Source organism: Astyanax mexicanus, chromosome 21, assembly GCF_023375975.1.
Source record: "Astyanax mexicanus isolate ESR-SI-001 chromosome 21, AstMex3_surface, whole genome shotgun sequence".
Classification (NCBI taxonomy): Eukaryota; Metazoa; Chordata; class Actinopteri; order Characiformes; family Acestrorhamphidae; genus Astyanax; species Astyanax mexicanus.
Genome location: NC_064428.1, coordinates 25,952,590 through 25,968,310, shown reverse-complemented (window position 1 = coordinate 25,968,310; position 15,721 = coordinate 25,952,590). Strand labels below are relative to the sequence as shown.

Here is a 15,721-nt window from a genome sequence, read left to right as displayed (position 1 = left end):
ACATTGCTACAAGCTAATTGTACTGATCACTGAATCAAAGTCATCAGACTCGCAGTCTATTAGAAGATGCACAACCAGCATGTGTTGCCAGCATAGTCAAATTGTATTTGCAAGTATAAACTGGTCAACCAACTTGGTCACTTTGGTCACATCCACATGCAACTAAAGCAATAAACTTCCACAAGAACAAACACTGTGCTGTCAAGAGCTAAACTGCTCAACCAGCCTGTGTACCAGCAAAGAGTATGTTTTTCCCTGGATGTGTAGCTTCTTGACAACCTTGACCATTAAGGACTAGCTTAGACCATGTGAAGTAAAGTCAGATACCATCAGAAGCTGGTGTTTATCAGGAAACTTTAGTAGAGAGGGTATGAGAGAAGGCCAAATAAACAAAGTGTGAAAACCACTTCCAGCCTGGAGACTTTAAATCTTTAAATCTTTAAGTCTTTAAATATGTTTTTGAAGAAGGATGACAAACCACAAGGGGATACAACCTCCACAGCCTGCCTTACTTTGGTGTGGCCTTAGACAGTATTAATGAGGAGACCAGCCACTAGTTAAAACATGACTAGGAGTTCTCAGAAAGCTTAGCCCAGCATCAGTTCAGGGTCCCACTTTTCAACAAAAAGAGTCAATCAGCTTGCTCCTTATGCTAAGAGTGGAGGTGGGTCAGTATACTAGTGGGGATGCCTCCTCTTACTGAAGAGATCTGTGCAAAGGCAGTAGCTATAGCAAGAAAAATCCCTTTTTTGAGCATTATGGTGCCAAACATGAAAGAATAGTCATGGGGTTATTATAAAATAGCATCAGTGATGTACAATATGTTGATTAAATAGTAAACAGATTTTTGATCTTTCTTAACCACACGAATGCACACATTACCATAATTGTAGTCAATTAAACAATACATGTCCATGTTGTAGGCTAATTCTTGGGTCTGAAAATCTCTGAGGTAACTTTTATATCCTATTATTTTCTCCAATGCATTTATTGAACACTGCTTCCAGTTGCACTAAGCAGTATTAACCTCATAACTGACTCTCAGATGTGTTACCAAGGCTAAGCTAGACTTGCACTGCTTTTTGTTGGTCAACATCATTTCACCCTGCCAAAACAGGCTCTGACATTTCCCGGCTCTCAATCTGGAGATGCTGATGTCCGGATGAACATCTCTGAGTTTCATCAGCTTGCGTTTAATAAAATAGATATTTGTCCACTGCCACGCACAGACATTACACTTTAGGCGTGTGTTTCCACGGAGATCCACATAAAAACAACAGCGAGTGGAAATGGAGGAGCTACTGAACACAATGTCGCGACAGAGAAAGTAAAAAAAAAAACTTACTGGTCCGGATGCAAGTTTTATCACTGAGTAGAAGTGAGAAATATTTTTCACAGATGTCCCCCTGAGAAACTAATCCTGCCCAGATAGGGCTATATTAATTGATCCTCCAAACACAAATTTACTTAATTCTTATTTTCCATGCAAAACATCCTATCAAACATCATCTAATGAACGTTGTTGCACTGAGAGTTTTTGCATCACACCTCATTCATTGCTTTGTGAGTGCAGGTCTCATTTTCAGGAGGTCCAGCTTGATTTTTAGTCCCTTCATCGGCATTATGTGAAGAGCTGATCATGGGAGGGGCTCACAGACACTTGCCCCCACCCCACAGGAAGCCCCGCCCACGTGAACATGAGAGTCTTTGCCCTCTAGTAACCCCGATATCGCACCACAATGACGCGCGCGCTCGCGGTCAGGTCGGCACGACACGCGCACCACGTTTTACCCACGTTTTTACACGCTTTGTATAAAGACATTATATAAAGACAAGCGTTCAGAAAAAGTACATTTAGACGCACGTTTAGCTTTTAACGATTAGCACACAGCTAGCTTAGCCTGCTAGCTGCACGCAGGCTGTGAGTGTAAGCCACTGCAGCAGAGCGAGCGAGCGAGAGACAGAGAGAGAGAGAGAGAGAGAGAGAGAGTTTAAAGGGTAAAAGCCGCACCAGTGTTGTGTCGATATGTGTCCTCTTTTCACAACGTGCTACCATAGTGAATTTACTGTATTTATAACTGAAGCTACGATAGAAGCCCCTAGTCAGAAAATGCTTCCTGCGAAATGATATTATAGGACACTATAAAGTATGTTTGGGTAGCCTAGATAGCTATACCACTATAACAGGTTAAAGATAAGAAAGCTTGCTAATAATGTGATGTTAATAATTATTTAATGCTTCTTGTACTTCTATTTTAACATTTAAGGAAACACTTTCTCCAAGCCGTGACTGTAAAATGAACCAGAAGAAAATCTGTATCATTAATGTCTATTATGATTTAACCCATAAGAGCCCATGGTGTAAATGAAGTTCATTACAGCACTCTCTCTGAAGTCCATAAGGGACATACAGTGAACAGGCTAAGAGCATCAATACAGGACAGTGTGTGAATTTGTCTCAGTCTATCTAACCTTATTTGCACAATGTAGGAGTGCTGAGATATATATATATATATATATATTTATGTACATATATATGAGTGTGCTGCTTTTTAAATTCAAAATTTTTTTTGCATCAATATCCTGGGTCAAAACTGAGAGTTTAATTATATAGATAAAAAATAATAATAACATTAAAAAAAAGAGTCAGCGCATGCGCAGAGCCTCCATGAAGCGCTTATCGAGGGGTAGCACAACTCGACAAAACACCAGACACTTATGAACAATCCATCTAGCGGTAACAGCTAGCGTTAACACTAGCTAACTAACCTACAGTAACTGCTACAGCCTGGAGGCGTGTTTCACCACGTTTGGAGGGCGTTTAGAGAACACGGAGACAGAAAACGGGTTAATTAATGACGGTTATTTGTGCAAAAACACAAAAAATGGAAATAAATAGCAAAATAAATATTTTGTTTTCTAGACTATTAGCTAGCATCCTGAAAATCTGGAGAATAGGTTAACTAGTTATGTAGATATATTAAACATAACCAGAAACAAACCCACAGCTAACAAAATGAAATAAAACAAATAAACTCAGCACACAGTCAGACCCGTAGCTTAGTTACCCGTATAGCTGGAGCTCGCAGGCTGTCATCAGTAGCCCCGGACCCCCAGAGTCCCGTCGTTTATTCGCTGCACCCGCTTAAAGAGCGGCTCCTGAACCCGTGAAGAGCCGGTACAGCCCGAGCAGCTCTGCCGGTTATTTCTCAGCTGTTCCTCCGCTTCTCCTGCGCTGTTTATCTGCCCTCTCTCTCTTTGTCCGGCAGCAGCAGGGCGCTCGTCGCCATAGCACTAGACTGACTGAAGTGACTTCCCTTCACTTCCTGTCCGATCCGGCTCTCTGCTCGAGCGGAAACACGCGCAGCCGGCGGGTACCAGCCGGATAAAGATGCTAACAAACAGCAGGTAGTGAGAAGTAGGGCTGTGCGATACTGCAAGTAAGTAAATACAGGGCCAGTATTGCCGATACGATACCAATACCGATACATTTTACTACTACCATCTACTTTAGTGTAGAGGAGAGCAATGTATCATAATTTGTTATTAAGTGAATGCACCAATATGCAAATTTGAATGAAATCTTGAATTTTCATGAATTAGTAGTTATTTTGAAAGTTTTCCTTTAATTAATCATGATTATGACGATAGCAAAACAAAGGACAACGTTTTTAGGCAAATAAATATACTTTTACTAACCCCTTAAAGGAGAACTCCGGTGTAAAAGGGACTTTTTATGTGATAAAACATGATAAAAAGTACTTACCTCTGTTGAAAAGCACACCTACGTTCTCCCACAGCTCCAGAAATTACAAAATAACATAGAAATATATATGTATGCATAGACTCTAATTTATATATGTCTATGTTATTTTTTAGTACAGTGATGGCGGCGCACGGAGTTGAAGTTAGCGTCATAGGATCTAAACAGTGGTTTTTAATAAGCTTCTTGCGCACTTTTTAAGTTGTTAATGCCTTGTTTACATTAATGTCAGGGTTCTCCGGATTCTAGCAAGGAGGTTTGGTGTGTACTTTGAGCTGGATAACGGTGTAAAAAGCAATTAAAGTCACACAGTCTGAAAGGTGTTTGGACAAACTGATAAAATTTCTGGATCTCAGAATGCTGTGGGAGAACGGAGGTGTGCTGCTCATCACAGTACTTTTCATCAAAAGTACTGTTTTACTACACCAATGGACTTTTTTTTTAACGGACCAGGATTTTTGTCAATTGTCTGCCTGGACTTGATATAACAATAACTGAATTATAATGGAAAATGAAATACACATCTCCATAAAAGTTGTCAGCAGAGGAAAGCATGAAGTGCTGTAAGATTTTCCGGGAAAACACTGCACTGACTAGGACTTGATATAACACAGTGAATCAACACCAGCAGATGACAAGGCTCTCCAAACCATCACTGACCATCAGTAAATATTGCATTTGCATTTAATTTGGAAATCAGGGGACCAGAGACTGGAGGAAGAGTGGAGAGACACAGAGACACACAGTCCTGCTGCTTGTGGTCTAGTGTGAAGTTTCCACAATCAGTGATGGTTTGGAGAGACATGTCATCTGCTGGTGTTGGTCCACTGTGTTATATCAAGTCCAGAGTCAGTCGGCAGGTGATGCAGCCGTTAATTCCTTAAGTCCTCTGTGATGGTGATCTGACATTACTATATTTAGCTTTTTTTCTTTTATTTTTCCATTCCACCTTAAATGTTGTAAAATATGGCAAAGGAAAAACATAAACGGAAAAAGGAAATGGCTATAAACATTGATACTATACATTAAACTATGATAGTTTGGTGTTTATCATCATTTTTAACAAGGATTCTGCAGTAAGTGGTATTTGCGAATTCTGCCATTTCATATGTCATCTTATTATCTAGAATTTTGTTTATAAGCATTTATATCACATGTTCATGGTAAATCAAAAATTACACATACATGTTCTAAATGTGTGATTTTGGTTAATATAGTTTATCACCACTGCACACCAAGTATGTAATATAATCATTACTTTCTCTTTATTGCATCATAACATACATTTGATATATTATAAATGTGGATTTGTACACTACAATCTTCATTGTAACATGTTAAAAAATATTCAGAACCAGAAAACGAAGCACTATAAACTTTTACCAAACATTTACAACATTTTATTATATATTTTTTGTCCCCATTAAGAAATGAAAAATCAAAGGCAAAATTAAAACAATAATACTTTTTAGTTTTTTAAAAACTCAATCAGATAACAGAAAAATAAAAATAAAATGAATACAAAGCACAGACATGACACTAGTAGATCTTCTAAAGACAAGAGTTACTGAGGCTAAGGTGGGGACACTGGCCATTGCCCTCGTAACAGGTCATTCTGCTTAGTGCTGACATCATTTGACATATTTGGCAGATGGCTACCATCTTGTGAAGTGTGCACTCATAGGGATCCTTGCCACAGCGACTTAATTTCTAAATGATAAGTGTGATACTACAGCAAGCACAGTGGTTCATACAACAGGTTTACTTATGGATAGAGGATGGAGATTGGAGTCACTTTGATATACCAAGACACAATGAGATGTTTCCATTAGTTTCTATATTATATTTAAAATATTTTATTTATGACATATGTGGTTCATTTTGTCACGTTCAAAGTCCAAATGGAAACTATTTTTTTATCTTAAATGTCATTACTCCAAAAGAAGAAAATTAGGCTGTGTTCAAAATGGCTTCTTAATCACTATTCACTACTTAGGAGCACTATGTAGAACACAGATTAGGGAACAGAATTTGTTATTAAAGTAAGTTACAGTTTCTATACACTCATGTTACAAGGATTTTTCTGTATGCTTTGTACTGTATTCTATGTTTTGGACACCACTACAAAATGGCATACTTTTGAAATTGTGCACTACCTAGTGTATAGTGCTCAATCACAGATGTAGGTCAAATTTCTTAGAAACCACATTCGATTTTAATGGGCATATACTAATGAATATAACTACACCTCTTTACTCCAGAACCGTTTAGGCCCCAGTTCAGAAAACTAGCGGGATCAAAAGTTACAGCATTATTGTGACACAATGTGCAGGCCGTAAAGCCTGTACACTGCTTGCGCCCTTTGCAACTACAGATTAGCGATAATGGAACAGTGAAGAAGGGGTATTTTTTTGTTGTTATTTTTTTTGCAACCTAACTAATCACTTTGTACAATGATGCTAAAAAACACTTAAGACCTCCTCAGCTCCAATCCACAAGGGGGAGCTCATCACCTCTTCAAAGACAAGTAACATTTGGTCACTTTTGCTCCACACACAGTCTTACAACCAACAACACACAACATTTCACAGACCAATATACATTATTACATACACTATGTACAAGAAACAAACAAAAATGTTGTAGTCCGCCCCAAAACTTCCGCCCTACATTTCCCTCAGGGAATGTGCTAAACGTCACTGTGATAACAGTCAAAAATATTCGGTTGCCCACTGAGAAAGCGAGCCGCATCGCTTTTATTATTATTATAATTAGCTTTTTTTGGGGGGACCTCACAGGGTATATCAAGGTGGGCCACTTGTCTTTCCAGAAGACGGACACACATACACACACACACTCATACACACATACACATGTATACACACCCCTATAGTTCCCTTTTCTCAGAATCCCACCTCAGGACACATACAACTGTCTACAAACACTGGCAGTGACTGGTTGCTTGTGGAGGCAGGCAGCGTACAGTTTTGCCAACATTCAAAAGTGGCTTTGTGTAGAAATTGCCATTCTTCGCTGATCTAGGACCAGTTTCTCTATTACAAAGTAGTGTTAACTATGCAAAGAAAAAACACTGAGCTGTTCTCAGGTCAGCAATCTCAGGGCACATCTATTGAGGCCCTTCAGTATTGTCAATTTATGCTCTGCTCATAAATGTGTTCTTTTGTAACGTCTGGCGATAAACGAAAACAGTGATAACTGTATTTCCTATCCTTGACTCTAGTATGAAATTTAACAACATACTCTGTGCTTATTTTTCAGGGATGCTCCAAAAAAAAAGTCAAATGATCATTTGAAAAAACTGTTACAGTGGTATAAATGTGATTGTGAAACCACAGCTCTCCACCTCCAGTGGCCCCGACGTTCCGATGCATATGTATAAATCTTTAACAACAGCAACATTAGCAGTGTGCTGACTACTGGTTTTGTCCAGCATCTCTACAATATTGTTAGCGCACCAGCCGCCATCATCGCTCAACACCACTACAACAGCGTTAGCAGCTGGCCACCACAATCGCCCACTATAATTTCACACTGTTAGCTTGTTTTTAGATGTGATGTGATGAACATGGTTTGTGACTAACTAGGGGGATGTTTATCAGGGCCCTGCAATTGTGGTCCGGCAAAACTAGGCTTGCCTGGTCTTTCTTGGTATCTAAATGCTAAATATGTTAAACATTCTAAGAATAATGACAGTTTTACTGTGAAATAGGTATAAGCTTTCTAGTTCTAGTTCTAAAAGATTCTGTTTTAGTGCTGTAGATGACACCAGCTTGCCTGAGCTAAAAGTTTAATAGCTATTACAAAACTAAAAGAGGTAATTTTCTCAATGGTCACTGTGGGAGTTATACACAAGTTATGTAAGGTGGATCCAAACCAGCAAGCGAGGCTACGAAAGAGAACTGTTGTGAGCAGAGCATAAGTCAGTTCAGGAAACATGATGAGCTTTTTTTTTCAGCATTTTGTTTTAAACTTCCCTAAAAATACCCCAAATACAATGGCACATCTTACCTAAGGACAGAAATACACACACATACAATCCACCCACCCCCTTACACACATATACACATACTCAGATGTACAGATACTCACTAGAACATAGACTAAACAAATCATTGCTTCATGAAAAGCTGCGGAGGAAGTACATCACCCAGAGCAACGCTGACCCCTGATTGGTCCTGCACACGAGCACTATTTCTGTTCAAGACCAAAAGCTTCTAAAGGTCATCTTCCCATGGATGAAAGAGAATACATTGAAAAGCAGAACAGCAACGGAAAAAGAAAAGAAACCATGACTGGTTACAAGGCCATTTACTGGTGGAAGCAAGTGGTGGAAATCCATGTGTAAATGTGTGATGTAGCAGCTATACACACATACGTACATGGCAGCAGCAATTACGATGAATGACTGGATCAGAAGGAAATAGAGTAGGTGGAGTCAAGAGATGAAAAGAAGAGATTCATCTGCTCTTTATTAATATTTAAATAAGTCTATCCAGGTAGGTCAGCCAGCGAGATAAGGAGTTCAAAGGAATAGACAGAATGGGTGTGTTTATGAGAGAGAGAGAAAGATAAAGAGAGCGAGAAAGAGAGGGTAATGAAAGAAAGATTCAATGAATTCAACAGACTGACACAGATACAAAACAATACAAGTCAAGGCATTTAAAACCATCTCCACCTAAAATCCCATTAAAGGAGTAGTCTAGCAAGAAGAATCAAATTCACAATTTTCCATTTAGCCCAAATTTGTTAGCCAAGGCAAATCGATCAGTCAATACATGTTTGGTGTTTTAAATTAGCTTCTCTAGCTAGTTTTAAAGCTAGTAATTAAGGGAAGCTAATGGAAGCCTTTTAGCATTTACATTAACTTAAACACTAACAACATCAACAGACACACATCACATATATAAAGCCCAAAACCTAGTGTCTAAGGCTGCAAAATCCAAATGTCCAAAAAACCTAAGGCTGCTTCTTTGGTTTCCCACTGAAGGCTGATATCTAACATACAAGGCTATTAATGCTAACGCAGAAAGGAAGCTTTTTAGCAAGATTTGCAGCTAAAGTAATCTGCTAGCTATGTTGATTAGCTAGGTAATTTAGTTCCTGAAACCTAATGACATACTGTTATCTAGAAACATTAACCAAAGTACATCACATAGCCAAAAACACTAAGAGCAGCCATGTAAAGCCCAGGTTTAAGACTGCAAACTCTAAAAAACCCAACAAGCCAAAATCTCTTCCTTAGTTTTACAATGGAGGCTAATTCTATAATCCTATATTATCCTATAATCTAGAATCCTACAGTGACTTTATCTAATTGGCTTGCAAATTTAGTTTCTAACACTGACATACTGTCATCTATTAACATTGAACATACTATTTCACATAACTAAAATCAGTGAAGAAAAACTCTAGTTTAAAGCACAAATGAGCCAATACCTCTGGGCTTTTTTAGTTTTGCAATTAAGGCTGTGTGACACTAACACAGCTAACAAGCAACATAAGTCGATAATACACCAATTAGCATCACAACCACCTCCTCAAACCTTACACTACAGTAATCACATATTGACTTGCTAGCTAATTTGGTTCCTGAAACCATGTGATATACTGGTACAAACATCTACAAGAGTACATCGCATGGTTACAACTATTTTGAAGCCCAAATTTTAAGGCTGCAAACACCAGACAACACTAGGAGCCAACATATCTGGTCTATCTTTAGTGTTTTTTAGTTTAGAGGCTAATGTGTGAGGCTAAATGTAGCCAACAACCAGTAAATCTGATTAGTCGTCAGTTGAAATCATACAAACTACCTCAGACTTTCTAGCTAGATTTACACAGTGACTTCCAATTGACGTGCTTATATAGTTACTGACACTGTAAGACATACTGTTCAACAGAAGCATCAAGCACATCTCTGGACTTCTTTAGTTCTGCAATGGAGGCTAATATATGAAGATAAGCTTACCTCACACTTTCTAGATGTGTGCAGGAATCTCATATGGACTTGCTTATTTAGTTTGTGACACTGTATACCTTGTAAAATATGTCTATTATTGATATTGTATTGCTAAAAATAGTTCAAAAATTTGAAGCCTGAATTTTAAGGGTACATTTCTGGGCTGACTATGACTATATTTGGTATAATTGTGTGAATTTGACTTCTTCCCAAACAATTCCTTTAAACCCTCTCTCCTTTAATATGATATGAAAATACTATTATAATAAAAAAACATTAAATACTATTAGAACAAAGACATACTTTTAGTATTTATAACCCACATAATATCTTTGTAAAATACAATCTTTAAACGTGAAATCAGATGACAAATGACATTTAAGACCGTTAATATTAGAAACATTACACTGAAATGCCTCGCATCTTGCATTTCAAACACTCACAGTAACATGAGAAATAAAAACATGGTTTTAATGAAGTCACAATGATTTGGAAAAACAACAACAAAAAAGTGAAAAATAAAAAAAGACAACAAAATATGTATTCATGCAGCAGCTGTCGTAGTGCAGTGAATCTGTTTTTTTTTTGTGTGCAAAAGACACGGAAAACATCCAAACATCCATGTAAGACTGTCAGACATACAGATACCGTAAGCTGGATTCCTTCACGCAAAAACAAACATCTGAGCACCTCAAAATTCGTACTTGCGAGTCTTAAAGCTGGGCTACAGCTCAACAACCATTATATTAATATTAGAAACATAAAGCACGATTATTCCATTTTTAACTGGAACATAAATAAACTAGAAATATACATCCATTGGCTTTCAGGATGCCAATAAGTGGCCACATTTTGTTTTTGTTGTTTTTTTAAACCTCTTTTTGTGGCTCTAGTTTCAGCAATGGCAGTTTCTCTGGGTTTGATTAAACAGCCGCTTGATTGCTTCTGCCCAGGCCATTCCATTGACCATCGAGTTCAATGTGCAGGACAAACAGGGGTTCGGGACGAGTGCAGAGAAGGATGAAGAGAAATAAAATACAAAAGAGAGAGAGAAAGAGAGATTTTTCTGGTTTTTTTTTTTTTTCTCAAGCCCTCTCTTCCCTCTCTTCCGTCACAGCGTTCTCTCCTCCTCGTTACTCTACTGCCATACCCTGCTATTCCTCCCTCCCAATGAAATGTTGTGCTCTGTTCATTTCTAAGGCAATGTCACATTACAGATCAAAAAAAATGTACAACATCTATACATTGTGCGATTGTGGCGGAGGGCTGGGGGAGGGGTGTATGTGTGTGTATGTGTGTGGAGTTTCTATAGAACAGTGGCCTCCATGACAATGGCTGGATCCTCGATGTCTGCTTTGCTCTGAACCATTCGTAACTCCAGCTGGGCCGGGCTGGGTCTTCTACCAGGACCTGCCATCTCTGAGAAAGAGAGAAATTTATGTGAGAATTTGCTTATTTTAATTTACTTATTTATTGCGCCTGTGTTGTCATTATTATTTCACCAGAGTTACATACTGCAGTTTCCAACATGCTGAGCCTATAGCAGCAACAATATCTGTGCTACCTTATGTATTACAGTTTTAAAGCAGCATAGTGCCAGGATTAGGGTTTTTTCTGCTCATGAGCTCCCTCTAAGTTGCAGAGTGTTATTTACTTTACATTACAGCCAGTTCAGTTCATTTCTATATCTAGGCTCCTATATCTATGCACCTCCTTACCATGAGCATAGGAGATGGTCCTCTGAATAACGTGATGCATGACTGAAAAAGTCTTCTCACACGCCGTCTGTAAAAGAGAAATAGAAAAGAGAATTTCACTGCAGCGTGTGCATGGTTATAGTTTATTGTCACAGCTTTGTAAAATCAAACCTACTTAACAAGAACAAAAAACACGGCATATTACTATGTTCATGGTCCATTACATCAACTGCCAAGTATTTAGACCTACAGAGAAAATTAACCACTTTACTTTACTTCAAGAACAAACAGAAAAAATCATAGTAACTATAGTTACATCATAGTAACTATAACTATATATCAACAGCACACTATTTCAACATAATAAAAGTAAACAATCTTTTTTTTTTAGGGTTTGTGTGAGCAGAACACAGCAACAGCTATTACCGCTGTTGTGACTGCAATGCACTCTGGGAACTGTAATTTACTGCCAATATTTATTTCTAATCTCATGTGTCAGCCCAGCACCAATTTTCAAATCCTCTCAGGGCTCCAGCACCTGATGGCAAGCTGCATAAAAGGGATTCGAACCAGCAAACCGCTGGGGCCCAATACCACTGTTTTTAAACAAAGCTAATATGCTAGCTCATTTATGTTAACAGGTTTTTCTTGCTGCATACACACAATGGGCAAAATTATTGAGTTTCTGTACTTACATGTATGATAAATCAATAAAATAAGTATTGTGACAGAATTGATTACAGTAAAGAAGAATTCATTAATTGGATTTAATTTGGGTGTGTGGATTTTTGATTGTACCTTCAGGTCTGTGGGATAGTGGTGGGTCCAGGCCAACAACATGGCAGCGAAGAGGTCACCTGTCCCCACAAACACAGCGTCCACTTTGGGCACCTCTATCCGGATCCGCTGGGTCGAGTATGTACCGTCTGGCATCACTATGTGGGAATCATCATAACAGCAATTATTATTTCTCCTTTATATGTCTATTCTGTCTCTTTGCCACAAAATGCTGAGCTGCCACTTACTTATAAATGCTTTTTTACAACCACTGCACCGTTTGATCAGACGAGCTACATATGTGAAGAATGTCTAACATGAATGCAGGACGCTAATCTAATTTTGTCCATCATATTTTCAGTTATAAGAAACTCAAAGCTTTGATTATAGTATAGACTTTTATAGACTTTTGTGAATAGAAGACAAAATGAAATAGGGCCAACATTCAAAACACACTACACATACCAATGCGTTGGCTCCCGAGAGACACTAGAAAACGGTCTCCAAGACGAGGGGGCAGATCAGAGCTGGTGATAACCACTGTGTCCGGACCCATATTATGAAGCAGATCCATTACCTAGCAGAAAGAGGGCGTCAGTCAAGACGCATTAGATGCTTAAGAAGTTTGTAAGTTTGTAACTGAGTGTGTGAAGTCGGGTATGCATGCACAGTCTCTTACCTCTACTGCGTCTTTCTCTGTGCTGATATTCTTGCCCGTCAAGAGCCTAAGAAATACAGACAGACACATTTATCACTCACAGGCCTGCTAATGGCATCTAATGATGTTGTAATGCATTGTTTTGTTTTTTCTTTTATCCATGGCTGATATAAACCAAGTTCATTCCTGCTGAATATCAGCAAACAGTGAACAGATTTTGTGTTCCCAGAGATAATACGACCACATGGATACATGCAAATAAGATGTTGAGAGTTTTAATACAGCTAAAGTTTTCTTTCAATCCTTTTAATTTATGTTCTGGATCATTTTTATCTTTGGCCCGATTCATTCAACAACGAGACATCTAACACCACAGAGAACATGATCTAGCCTTAATCTAACCCAATTATCAGGTGTACTCGCATGTTCGAGATAAGCAACTCCCATAGCCACTTTACCCTGGTATGTTCTCCACAAACATAAATAAAAACTGACTGCAGTTTATGTAGTGCATGTGTATTCCCAAACTATCACTGGATCTCATAAATGCTAAGGTCAAGTAGTAGTAGCTGGAATATAAATAGTGCTACATTCCAGACAACACTTATACACACTAAACAAATGTCACATGACAGAAAGTCCACTCAGTGTTATTCGATAAGACCATCTTACTTAAACTAATCCAAAATCAATCTTATTTAGCATATCAATACAATGTGAAGCAGTGCTGGCTTAAATGTAGCAAAAGCATTAACTTTTTATTTACTTTTTTCAAAGAAAAAAAAAAAGAATTTATACCAAACCATGACAAGCAGTGGCAGGCCCATACTCCTATGTACATTATTAAGATAAATGTATGATTAGAATTGCACGACTGAAGTAAATGTATGATTAGAATTGCACTGCTAAAGTGAATTCATGGTTAGAAGAGCATTACTGAAGTAAATTCATGAGTGAAATAGCACTGCTGAGGTAAATTTACGATTAGAATAGCACTGCTGGTGTCAATTCAAGAGTACAATAGCACTGCTGAGGTAAATGCGTAAGTAGAATAGCACTGCTGAGGTAAATTCATGATTAGAATAGCACTGCTCAAGTGAAATCGTGATTAGAAGAGCATTACTGAAGTAAATTCATTCAAGTGGAATAGCACTGCTAAAATAAATGTATGATTAGAATAGCACTGCTGGAGTAAATCTTTGATTAAAATAGCTTAGCTGAAGAAAATCTATGATTAGAATAGCACCGCTGAGGTAAATTCATGATTAGAATAGCACTGCTAAAATAAATTAATAAGCAGACTAGCACTTCTGAAATAAATCTATAATTAGAATAGCACTGCTAGAGGAGAATGTATTGTGCTTTGTTTATGTGCCCACTGTGATGTTAAAAATTGTTTATTAAATATATTTTTAAATTGTAGTTTTATAATCACAGACAAAAATAAACTTTGTCTATTCCATTTATTAAATGGTGAAAAATTGGCAAGATGAATGAAGAATTGTTTATATGGGTATGACTGTTTTTTTCATGCTATAATATACCAGAAGTATTTAGAATTGCAGTTGTATTTACCTGTCCAACCACCAGGGGGAGACAAAATATAACTAAACGCTCCTGATGTTAAATTATGTGCAGCAGTTGAAAGACTGCTTTCTCCTGCTGCCAGCTATTTCACACAGTGTCACGATTCAGCATCAGGCAGATGGATCACACACACACACACACGCACGTAAATCACGACTCAGCCGGCACACAAAGAGTGAATATTATCAGTAATTAACCAAAAAGAAGTTTATGAAAGTGCTGAGCTCTAAAAAAAAAAAAAAAAAAGAACACCGTCTGCCTCCAGCACAGATCAATGGACAAACACAGGAGCAGGGCTTTAGCATTTACAGCAGTGACACAAACGTCCTTCTGATTTATAAAGGCTTCGACTGAAGGACACACACACACAGGGAATACAAAAATGTAGAGAACTATCCCTGCATTCATCTTCCCCATCTCTCACACATACACCTACAACTGATTAGAATAATGTTACAATTACTCAAACATCATCAAAATCATCAATTAAAATCTGATCACTGCACACCAGGATGATGCTTCTGTACTTACTCTGCCTCAAACTGGTTCGGGGTAATGATGTCTGCCACTGGTACAACTTTATCCTTATAGACCGGATATAGATTCTGAGGCACATACTGGAGGAAAAGAGAGAGATACAGAATTTAAAACTTTTAAAGGAAGAAAGCAAACTGGGAAAGAGAGAATTATATAACAAAATAAAGAGAGAAACAAAAGAAGGAGAGAAAAAAACAGATAGTACAAGTGAGAGAGGAAGTAAAGAGTTCAGAAGAGAGCAAGAGCAAGAAATATTGCAAAATGGCAAGATTAAGAGTGCAAGACAGAGAAAGACAATGTAAAAGTAAGAGTGCAAAAGAGAATGTAAGAACAGATATGCAAGTGAACTTACTAGTGCATCTCAAAAAAATAGAATATCATTGAAATGTTACTTTATTTTAAATATTTATTTCTTTTATTGTTGATAATTATGGCTTCCAGCCAATGAAAACCCAAAAATCTGTATCTGATAAGATTAGAATTCCTGCTGAAAAATGAAATCCGCAAATCCAGAGGGAAGAATGAAGTACTGTAAGATTTTGTGGGAAAACTCTGCACTGACTTTAGACTTAGATAATAAAACACAGTGGATCAACACCAATAGATGACATGTCTCTCCAAACCATCACTGACACTACACACTAGACCTCAAGCAGCTTGAACTGTGTGTCTCTCCACTCTTCCTCCAGACTCTGGTCCCTTGATTTACAAATGAAATGCAA

At 37.9% G+C, this 15,721-nt stretch overlaps 2 protein-coding genes across 2 annotated transcripts in view; both read right to left on the bottom strand.

The window, feature by feature from the left end:
* Positions 1-3,321, bottom strand: part of agpat3 (1-acylglycerol-3-phosphate O-acyltransferase 3) — a 33,579-nt gene extending 30,258 nt beyond the window's left edge. Inside the window, exon 1 of the mRNA XM_007251333.4 lies at positions 3,069-3,321. The gene's annotated coding sequence lies outside the window, so the exon portion shown is untranslated. The remainder of the gene's footprint in view (positions 1-3,068) is intronic.
* A 1,685-nt stretch (positions 3,322-5,006) lies between these two features.
* pdxkb (pyridoxal (pyridoxine, vitamin B6) kinase b) overlaps positions 5,007-15,721 on the bottom strand; it is a 40,003-nt gene continuing 29,288 nt past the window's right edge. Inside the window, exons 6-11 of the mRNA XM_007251335.4 lie at positions 14,994-15,079; positions 12,897-12,942; positions 12,683-12,794; positions 12,239-12,375; positions 11,462-11,528; positions 5,007-11,162 (exon numbers count right to left, since the gene is read on the bottom strand). Coding sequence (XP_007251397.1) covers positions 11,050-11,162; positions 11,462-11,528; positions 12,239-12,375; positions 12,683-12,794; positions 12,897-12,942; positions 14,994-15,079 — 561 coding nt within the window. The 3' untranslated portion in view covers positions 5,007-11,049. The remainder of the gene's footprint in view (positions 11,163-11,461; positions 11,529-12,238; positions 12,376-12,682; positions 12,795-12,896; positions 12,943-14,993; positions 15,080-15,721) is intronic.